This window comes from Aythya fuligula, chromosome 2 (genome assembly GCF_009819795.1).
Source record: "Aythya fuligula isolate bAytFul2 chromosome 2, bAytFul2.pri, whole genome shotgun sequence".
NCBI lineage: Eukaryota > Metazoa > Chordata > Aves > Anseriformes > Anatidae > Aythya > Aythya fuligula.
The window spans coordinates 3002453-3013555 of NC_045560.1; the positions used below are offsets into that span (position 1 = coordinate 3002453).

General features: G+C 45.5%; 1 protein-coding gene across 1 annotated transcript in view; it reads left to right on the plus strand.

The window, feature by feature from the left end:
• WNT3A (Wnt family member 3A) overlaps positions 1-10894 on the plus strand; it is an 85544-nt gene extending 74650 nt beyond the window's left edge. Inside the window, exons 3-4 of the mRNA XM_032182544.1 lie at positions 7139-7404; positions 10415-10894. Coding sequence (XP_032038435.1) covers positions 7139-7404; positions 10415-10894 — 746 coding nt within the window. The remainder of the gene's footprint in view (positions 1-7138; positions 7405-10414) is intronic.
• The last annotated feature ends 209 nt before the right edge of the window (positions 10895-11103 follow it).

Consider the following 11103-nt stretch of genomic DNA (forward strand, 5'->3'; position numbering starts at 1 on the left):
ATTGAGGTTGGCAGGACTGGTTTGGGGGACATGAATGCTGGAAACAGGGGACTCTCCAGAGAAAAGCAAAAGGAAGCTTGAAGCTGAGCCAGCCAACTTATGTAAAATCCTTTCAGTTGGTTTATCTGAGATAGGATCCTCTATTGCTACAATCGGGAGGAATGTGGTGAAACTGAAGCTCGCCTGCCTCCAAGGCTGTGAGAGCCAATATTTTGTTTCCAACGTTCCCAGTATTTTCCCCACAAGCAATGTCAGGCTCATAGCAGCCGTGACACCTCTGTGATCCTCCTCCTCCTCCTTTACTATGGGAACAATGCTTGTTCCCCTCCAGCACTTGGGCAGCAGGCAGCATGGATGGATCTGTCAGCCAACATGTGCCAAGGGGTTCCCTGTTCTCTGCTTTCACCTGGTGCAGTGCCAACATTTAATAGTTCTGATTGGCAAACCATTTGCTTCTTTGTCAACATCACAAAAAAAAAAAAAAAAAGCACTTTCAAACATTTTTTCACCTTTCTCCTCCTTTCCCTGGGGAAAAACATGTCCTATGATCTGAGATATGACCCTTCACATCCCTCCTTATCAGACTTTGAGGAAGGGATTGGTCTAGTGCAAAGAGAACATCAGAAGGTGGGGGACATCATCCCCATGTCCTGAACCCTCGGTTCTTGGCTTGGAGGGACCTGCTGGTTAGCAGGTTTTGCACAGAGGCTGGCTGGGTTGAGAGGACTGGAGAATTTTCTCCTGGTACATGGGGCAAGAAAGGCTGCATTGCTGCAGGTGGTCTTGCCTGTTCTGCACAGAGATTTCAGGGCAAGCAGGGCATTACTGTTGGTATAAGCCAATATCATCTGTTTTTGCAGCTCTTGTGAGTTCACCAGTCCTATTGGATTTCAATTCTGCTGTTCAGAAGGTAGCTGCATTTCTGTATTTGTTGATGTGAACCTAAAGAAACCCCAGCTCTCCCAAGTGTCACCTTCTTCTTAATATCTGATGAGGATCTGGCTGAAAGTACCTCTGAGAAGCACTCATCTCATTTAGAGATGAGACCTTGTCCAGCCTTGGCTTCAGTGTAGTTGCAAACAAGGAATAGGCAGTGACATTTACTCCATCAGTACTTCAGCTCCTGCATCCGGATTCAAAACATCCGTTGGTATTAATCTCTTCTGGCATCCTCTGTCTCCATCCAAAGTCATACAACAAGGCCATTTACATGTATTCAATCCCTTTTGGTTTAGCTTTTACCATGGAGGTGTTTATGGGTGACTCTCCCCACAAGGGAATGGTACAGCTCTTCTCCCACCTCTAGGTAAGGTTGCTGTCTTGATGGATTTGAGAAGGAACCCATGGTGTACTGATAACAGTTGGACAGTCCTCTTGCTACCACAGCCAAACAAAATCCACCTTAGCTTGAGACAAATACTGGGCTTCAAATCTCTCAAAGCTCACTTCACAAATTCATCACTGTCTTCCTCCGTTGGACAATTCTTTCCTCCCTTGTAGTCCCCATGATGTCTAACCTGTAAGAAGGACCCCCAGCCACAGTAATGAGATGGAGTCATTAGCACAGGCTCCCAGCATAAGAGGTGGGGCTGTGCTGACTCCAAACACCAGAAGCACTAGTCTCTTATTTAGATTAATTTTTTAATCCAGAGTCAATGTAGTGTCAACTGTTGTGCAAATCCTAGCATGAGAGCTGTGGGTTTGTATCCCCTCAGGCCAAGGAGGGAATATAAACCCTTTCTCACACTCCCTGGGTGCATGCCCTACCAGACAAATGTTGGAAAGACTTTACACTTTCCACCCCTCAGAGATGGGTTTCTGAAACAGGTTGCCTGGATGTCTAAAATAGCTGACACAACATGTAGCTTTCTCTTCTCTTTTAGCTTTGAAAAACAAAGCAAAGAGAAAGCAGCATGCTTCCTCCCTGCAGTCAGTAGAGCAGATCACACATTTTCTCCATGTTACCCTGCTTACTAAAGGACTCTTCCAAGATCACTTAAGTCTATGATGTCATAACTTCAAGGTTTGCAGCCACACCACTGCAGATCCTCTTCTAGTGGGGGCCTAGGGAAAGGATCCTCTGTTCAAGAGCAGAGATGCGATGATCGCTGGGAGGAGTGTCTCAGATTTAGAGGCTCTTTCCTTCACTGTCATACATTTCCAGTGGCAATCTGTGACAATTCTATTCTTTTTCATGCTGTTTATAGATCATTCAGCCCAAAAAGGCACCAGGTCAGTGTTTCACTCCAAGGGCTATATTTTAAAAGGGATGGTGACTAGGTCCCAGGAGGGGAGTAGAGGGCTGCTGGCATGGGAGGTTTAGCTCCCCAGAGCACAGTGAGTAGCTGTTCTGGAGACATGAAGGTTCCCTGTGCTAAGGAGCTTCCACACCTTCAGGAAGTCCATCCAGAAAAGTGGGGTGCTGAGTGGGAATCCCTTGGAGCAGGGTCCATTCCTAGTGCTTGGCTACCTGTTCTCCAAGCTGCAGAGGTCTGCTTCCTTCCCTGCAAGATGTGCAGCCCAGAACCACCTCAAGCAAGACACCTTCCTTTCTTGTCTTTCTTTCTAAGATCACAGAGATCTCACTGCTTTCTGGTAAAGAGAACTCAACAGAAACAGCAGTGCCCCCTGTCTTAGAACTGTCCTAGCTCCTCAAGCTGTGATCAAGGACACAGAACTTGCAACTTTAGCTCCTAACACATCTGACAGTGGTTGTGTTGCCCTCTCCCAGGAGCTTGCTGTTACCACCAGACAACAGTGCAGAGAGGAAGGAAAGATTTAGGGTGTCAACAGTAGGGAGAACATGGCTCTGTGTTATGGTACAAAGGTGGTAACAATGGACTGTAGATTTCTTTGACAAAATGAACCATTGTATTCAACCTTCTGCTTCATCACTGTCTTTCCTGCCTTATATCTGGGATATCCGCCTGACCTGGGGTTAATCATTTAGTCATTGAAAGAAAGGTTCAGGAAAAATAAGTCACTGTCTGGGCAGCAGAACATACAAGACCGGGTTTCATATAATAGACAGTCCAAATATTTATGTGGTTATTCATTTGCCTTCCTCACTCCACATCTTGATGACCCTTTGTTTGGCTCCAACACCTTCTGCCCACAATTCTGAAGACATCACTGAATTTAGCATTGCAGGCCTCTGGGGAGATAAGCAGGATTGTCCTCAGGTGTATGGATAAGGAAGCAGAAGCACAGACTGACTAAGTCATGTAAGAAAGTTGTGTGAAAGCAGGAAATCAAATCTTAGGTCACCTCATACTCAGACCTCTGAATTCTCATGATGAAACTGCCCAACCATTTCTTTCTGCAACCTGACAGAAGGCAGTCAGAGGTGTTCTGCGTGGACGATTCACTCTCAGCCTCATAGACTGGGCTTCTTAGGAAGAAATTTGCAGAAGTGTCCAGTGATTTGGAGAGGTCTCTTTGTAGGGGTACATGCAAAGCATCCCACAAGGCCCTCTGTAAGCTTCAGCACTCTTTTTCCCAATAGGCTACCCAGTCTAAAAGGGTCCAAAGCAGGGTACCTTAGAACCATCCAAGCCTGTAAGCCCTCCAGGGAAACTCGAGAGCAGGCAGGAATTAAACAAGCTGAAGCCAGAGCTTTGGTGACCTTGTGCTGCACTGAAAACAAAGTGGTTAAAATACTCTTAAATCAACAGCCCCATCAGGTATTAGTCCCTATTAACCTTCTTTTGCCAGATGACTTTCCAGAAGCTCTCTTCAAGTCATAACGAGCTGCTTGTCTCCTGCTACCAGAACCACCCAGAGAGGAATGAGGCGACCTGACAAATATACTGCACTTTCCTGTTATCTTTGCTAAGTCTCTTGCATTTTTATATGGCACCTTAATAACCCCTCATTTCCATTACAAGTGCATGCTTTCCTTCTGCTTATCTGTATCTCTATACACTCCTTCTCCATTCCTGCAGCCACACCGCCTCCGGCTACAACCTGGGGAGCTCTCCAGAGCTCAACAGGGTCAGGTCTGCTTAGTAATGGAAGGACTGTCCCATAACTTGGTAGGTGGCAGGACGTGATTCACGCGATGGCGCTCCTCCATCTGCGTCAATATTGAACTCGCTCCCTTAAGTTAGGGGTAGGAGAAGTAAACCCAGTGCCCTAATTTCATGCAGTCATTAAGAGATCGGCTGCAACTTTCTCAAGAGACAAACTCCTAACCCCAGTGCCCGGGGCCAGATTTCAGCTTTGCTCTGCCTGCCTACATTCCCCAGGTAGTTACGATCAGATACAATGCTATTTGCTTCCTGTTGTGTGCTGTTAAGTGGTGGCTGCACTCCACCCCAGGGGTGGCTGCATTTCAAAAGCAGGGGAGTGATTACCGCATATACAGGCTGTAAAAGGCATTGGGCTCTTTCTGGGAAGAGGAGAGACAAGTATAGTCAGCGCTTCTTAAGGCAAATCCTATCAATACCCTCCTGGAGCTGAAGGCTTTCAGAAAGGGCCAGCACCACTGGAGAGCTGAGGTAACAGACCTAGGATTTGGGCAGAACTGGGTACCTACAACCAAAGCTGTGCTCCTGTAACCCCATGTTCAGCCATGCCCAAGTCCTGGTAAATGCAGAAGTACTGCAGACTCTCTGCATTGCTCCCTTCTTAGACCATAGTTGCTGCTGAAGCCTGGGTAGAATCCAGCACTTGTGGGCTCCTAACCCAAGGCCACCCCTCTCAACCCACACAGAACAAGGCTTTCTGTACCAACACTGTGGCTGCAGCTGCTTTCTTTTAAGTTCTAGCATGGTGAGGCCATGTGGCCAGTGGGATCTCCACAGCATTCACAGACACCAATTCAGTGCCTGGAGCTCCTTCCCAAGTAGCCAAAGGCCTGGATCAGGCCTCTGCCACAGAGCAGAGGAAAAAGGGCGATTCCCGAGCCATGAGAGGTAACCTGCACAAACAATGTGCTTTAGCCACCACAGCTATCAGGTGAAGATGAAGAATCATCATCTTCCTCTCCTGGTATCAAAACCTTTCAAGATGAGCTAGGCCACAGCTGGAGAAAGTAGGTGTTTCAGCTGTTCCCTGGTCACCGTATCCTCCATCTCTGCCAGACAGTGATGGGATTCATCCCACCAGCTTATTTGACTGGATGTTATGAGAAGCCTTTGCCTTTGGCTTTGGCCAGCACAGGCACTGGCCATCAGAGACACCATATCGAAGCCCCACTCCAGGGTTCTGGTTTCAGGATCCCATCTGGGCTTTAGCAAGGGCAAGAAGCCAAATCCCCAGTCCAGTTAGAACTGGACTCACCTACTCATGCTCAAAAGCCAAGCTTTCACACAGCTCAGGAGCTGTACGGTCACAGCTGTGGGTAGCTGAGATCCTCCAGGCTGGACAGATGCTGAACAAGGATTTTTCAAAATCACACTGTGGAACTGAGGGTTCCTGCGCTTTCCTTTTTTTGGTTCCAGCCCTCAGTGACTTACTAACCTCACGGTGCGCACTGACATCGTGTTCCAGGACATTGCTCATACCTTCGGCTTGTAAGTTCATGCACATTATTTGATTTGCATATTGTTGTGTTTGGTAGTCTTCCCAAAGCAAAGAAGCACTGCAAAAGGTCTTGCTTAAGCCTTCAATCCAGCCGAGACTTCTCTGCAAGCATGCAGTTTTGATTTCCCCCCAAGAACATGTTGGATTTGGGGCTTGGCATATTAAATTGTCCGTCCATGTGTTAGTAAAACCTGGAAGCATCCAGAAGGTAAATATTAAGCCAAAATGCCCAGGGAAAGCTCAGATCAGCAAAATGTGGTCCAATGAAGGTTTTAAAGGATTTATGGAGGTACCTCGTAAGATGATGCAAAGCTCAGTGGAAGTTGGTGAAGCTGCATCAGCTGAAAACTTAACCTGCCTTCTTGGGTCCATTTGCTGTACTATCCTAATCATTCAAAAGGCATCAGGCAGCACTCTTTCTTGGCTACCTGGTCTATAGGCAAGTCCTATAGCTCTTGTGGGTAAAGGCGTATGAGGTTAAGGGAGGCAAGTTATCAGAAAAGTTGCCACTTTAGAACTGTCTCAGACTCAAGGATTTGAGACTAGCCATTTTCATGATAAAAATGTCATTTTGCTGAAGCCAAAAAACGTCGCAGTGGTGTTTTTTGAGGTGTAGTGTTGAACTCCAAGGTCATTTTCAAGTGAGTGAAGAGAAAGAATGAGAGGAAAATTGGAAGGAAAAAAAAAAAAAAAAAAAAAGTGATAATTTGGTATATTCCCCTTTTTCAAAGCACTTTGATTGGTTTTCATTTCAGCACATTGTGGAAAAAGCACTGGAAACCAGGAAAGCCATACTAACACTGAGCTGCCCTCCTCCTCCCAGCTCTAGCTATGACAAAAGTCTGTGAAGGAAGGTATCTACAGAGACCAAGGCTCATCAGTCCCTAACTATGAAATCTTTTGGCTGATCCCATCCCACATCTGCAGCAATAGGCAGAAAAGGAAAGCTCATTCTCAGTCCCCTTAACAGGAGCCTTCATTAGGCAAGTGAACCAAGCTTTTGGTGGATGCAAGTTGCTATATTTTGAACATTGTCCCAAGGTGAGCTTGCAAGGCTAGGAAAAAGAAGGTGGAGTGTGGGGACAGTATTTAGTTTACATAACAGTCAGGATAGAGAAGTATCAAAGCACCCTGATATTTTTCCGCCTTCCAGCCATCAGCAGCTCTCCCAGTCAGTGGGTGCTGGTCCCACCATGAAGGGTGACGGCTGGCATTAAGCACAGATCTGCATTCATGGCCCAGCTTCTACACATCTAAAGCCAACATTGCAGCTTTGTGTATGGCTACTTGGTGCATTGCCAGCAAAGGACTGCATAATGGCTGTATAATATAGTTTGTATGCCCTGTGAAGCTCGTTTTTGCACTGCTTTTTGTCTTCCATGGCCCCATCCTAAGATCTTAGTCAAAAATGCATTGTTTGACCTCAGTGAGCTTGCATCAAGCCTGGTCCTCTCTGCACAGGAGCTCATTTCCATAAAGCCATGTCTTTAGACCACAGAGGAGAGTTTCCTGGTCTTCTGCTATGCCCTCGAGAGAAGGTGTTCACAACTCTGGTCACAGCCACACATAGCCCTTTCATTGACCACTATTCCTTGATTTCTGTCTCTCACAGCTACCAGGGAATCAGCCTTTGTCCATGCCATTGCCTCTGCTGGAGTGGCTTTTGCAGTGACCAGATCCTGCGCCGAGGGCTCAGCCACCATCTGCGGCTGTGACACTCGCCACAAAGGCTCTCCAGGGGAAGGCTGGAAATGGGGAGGCTGCAGCGAGGACGTGGAGTTTGGGAGCATGGTATCTCGGGAGTTTGCTGATGCCCGGGAGAACAGACCAGATGCTCGGTCAGCCATGAACAGGCACAACAACGAAGCTGGAAGGACCGTAAGGACATTTATTTTCACTTTCTTGATCTCCTTTACTGATTTCTTACCTGCCACATTAGAAACCTGCAGCAAACATCCAGAGGGAATTGAGGCAATAATCACACCTAAATCTGGGTTGGTTTACATTATGAAGTGATGATATGAGGCCCACAAAAGTTCTTTCAGAGAGGTGGTCAATGGTTCTCTATGCCTGGTCTGTGGAAGCTAAAAGTAAATTCACCCACTCAGAGTAAATACCTGCCTTGGAGTTTGTTGTACAGATGTCTCTGTAGTGAATGGATGAAAACAGGCAGTGATAGGGAGGAATTTCATCTCAGTTGAAAGTAGACATTTGAAATAGCTCAGCTGAATGATGCCTGTCTCCCTCCCCTGGCTTCAGGCAGGAGAGCTCTGAGATGTCTGTACTGTACGCATCTGAAGTTAAGAGAAATGGACCACAGTTTATGGGAAAGATTCAGCTGTTTAAGTGAAGACATTTAAGTATAACCTGAGAAAGTTATTCTGAAGCATCCAGCTTGTCTGTGGGTAGCTACTGGGAAAGACTGTGGGTCTGCAGGTCTTCTGCCCCCTTTGATCTGATGCCTTGGACACCCACGGAGCTCACAAATGGCATTAGATTCTTGAGTTTAGGAAATGAATCCAAGTCTGAGTGCAACTGTCAGGCAGGAGATGTGCATCCAGGCCAACCTGTGAAAGGACTTTGCTTCCTGAAGTGAGATTTCTGTACCCAAATGTACAATTGCAGACCCCTTGCTTTATACTATGGACCTATAAAAGTGAGGAAGAACAGGAAAGCATTTCCCACCACCCTTCTTCTCAACACTCTTTCCCAGAGAGTATTTAAAGAAAATTAATGAGAATGTGACTCTGGTGCCTCCTGATTAAACATTGACCATACCACAAAGCCAACTAGTGTGTTTTCACTTCAGACAGACACTGAAAAACTATATAAGGGAACTGAAAGTACTAAGTCTTGCCCTCCTCACAATGATTGACTCACAAATAGTGAATTTTCTTTGTAAGGTGGGAAAATCCCAATAACAGGGCATTCTCTTTTTCATCTCAAGAATACCCTATAAATGCCCGAAGAACTTAATCTATGGGAAACAATTTGTGAAATTAAATCGCAAAGCTCCTGCTAATGGAGACCATTCCACAGCACCTGTAAGATAACAGCTTTTTTTCCTCATGCAATAAATTTGAATTAGTTCATCCTTCAGTGGAAGAAAAGATACCTCACCGCAATCAAAAGAGGTTAATGTGGTCTTGTTCCCTCAAGAGCAGACCTTACACATGCCTAGGAGAACACATAACTGTACCATGAGATATAGCAAATCAAGCACAATTGCACAGGGCTAGGAAACCTCTGTCCTTACTAGGACTTTGCTGGGAGCTCCTCAGGTGGCCAAACCCCTGTGGAGTTACCCCACCTCACACCACAGGACAGCTGGTCTGAAACAGGGAGTACAATCTTTCAAAATAAGATACCACCACAAACAAAAATTGTCCACAGTGAGGAAGAATATAAAAAATAATGTGGTTTCCTCAAGCACTGGCCCAAATTATTCCAGGTACCTCAAGGTGCATGGCTGGTGGTAGTTACTGGAAGAGCTAATGAGATAAAGAGGACTGTGGAGAAGCTGTGGAAAGGAGGGATTTCCCTTAAAGTGAGAGTCCTTGGAAAAAAAAAAAAAGAGCTGTGAACAAACATCCGTGTGATCTCAGGCCTAGAGAGAGTTGACATTGAGTTATTCTTGGATGTTTTACAAATTTCAAAAAGTAGGGAGCAAATGTCCCATCTGAAATCCTTTGTTTTGTAAAGCATAATATTTGTCATTCTCACCATGCCAGCACTCATGGGGTAGCTGTTCCAGGCCTCCATGCTCAAGTGTTTCCAGCTAAACCTGAGCCATAGGCAATGTTTCATGTTATGAACTCAAACCCTACCACCAGGCCAGAAGCTTTGATTAAGTTCAGCATGATTATATGAACCATACATTTTGTGGTTCTCTCTCATCACTAATTACAACCTCCTTTGCGGCGTGTGATACTCCGTAAATAACACAGGAAAGCACCTGGTGAACATCAAGGTGCTGATTCATGGCAAATCTTTTGGACTCAGGCTGGCACTAGTCTGTTCACGTACCCAGAAATTTGCTGATCAGCCTGAAAATGCAGATTATCAAGTAAGTTGCATAAGGCTTGTCTCCCACCTCAGAATACTGGAGGGCAACACCTCTAAAAACCTTTAGAATAATTTCATGAGTGGTGAGAGCACACAGCAAACCTCTAAGCTCAACAATCACCTTTCCATCTACTCTAGCACAGTTCTTTATGTTGAAGTCTGAGCCTTTCAAAATCAGAAGTCGGGCTCCTAATTTTTCTTTGAAATGTTTTTAAAAACATCGTGCGTTTGGCTTAAAAATAAATTACTTTTCAGGTTTCTGAACATAGCCTAGAGGCTAGAACCTTGTTTGCTTAAGTAAACATGCAAACATACATAAAAGATGGAACTCTGGGCTGGATGATCAGGCCATCTATCATTTATTTAATTTCCAGTGGAATAGCTATATACTCCACTTATGAAAATATTTGTTTTAGTAGGTTTCTGTGTTCTTTGCTTTTCTGCCTAGATGCATCTGAATTGTATTCTTAGGTGACAATACTGCAATACTCACACATGAACATTGATAAGATAAAAGTTAGAGTGTACAGATCACTTCAGCCCCTAGTGAAAGCACTCAATAGATGCTTAAAGTTGGGGTGGGAATCAGAGATAGCTACTGAAAATAATAAAGTTGTGAAACTTTTATTTGCCTCAGACCCCAGTATCTGTGCAGTGCATTGACTGAAGGATAAGGTGGTTCGTGTTCACAAGTGTGCAAATATACCTATGAAAACACTCTAGTTCTTTAGGAAATCCTGGCTAAATAGCAAAATGATTTGTGTTTTGATTACAGTCTAACGTCTTCCCTCTTCTTTGCCTTTCCTCTCCTTCTCTTTTCCAGTCTATCATTGAGCTCATGCATCTGAAGTGCAAATGTCACGGCCTCTCAGGCAGCTGCGAAGTGAAGACCTGCTGGTGGTCTCAGCCAGACTTCAGGGTCATCGGTGACTACCTCAAGGACAAGTACGATAGTGCATCTGAAATGGTGGTGGAAAAACACCGGGAATCCCGTGGCTGGGTCGAGACCCTCAGGCCCAAATACAACTTCTTCAAGGCTCCAACTGAGAAGGACCTGGTTTACTACGAGAACTCTCCAAACTTTTGTGAGCCCAACCCTGAGACAGGTTCCTTCGGGACCCGTGACAGGATCTGTAATGTCACTTCCCACGGGATTGACGGTTGCGACCTTTTGTGCTGCGGCCGCGGGCACAACACGAGGACTGAGAAACGGAAAGAGAAGTGCCACTGTATCTTTCACTGGTGCTGCTATGTCCGCTGCCAGGAGTGCATACGAGTCTACGATGTCCACACGTGCAAATAAAGTGGGCAAAACCCTTTGCTGGGCTCCAAGTGGAGAAACAGATTTGAGCCTACTTCCTCTGAGGTTGCAGACATGAGAGAAGTCTACTTTTTGATATTAAAAGAATAAAAAATAAAAAATAAAGGCTAAAACTGGTTGGATAGAATAGGTCTAATGACTTCTGGGCTATCCCGAGGTACATCTGGCAGTCACACAAGTTATGCCACAAT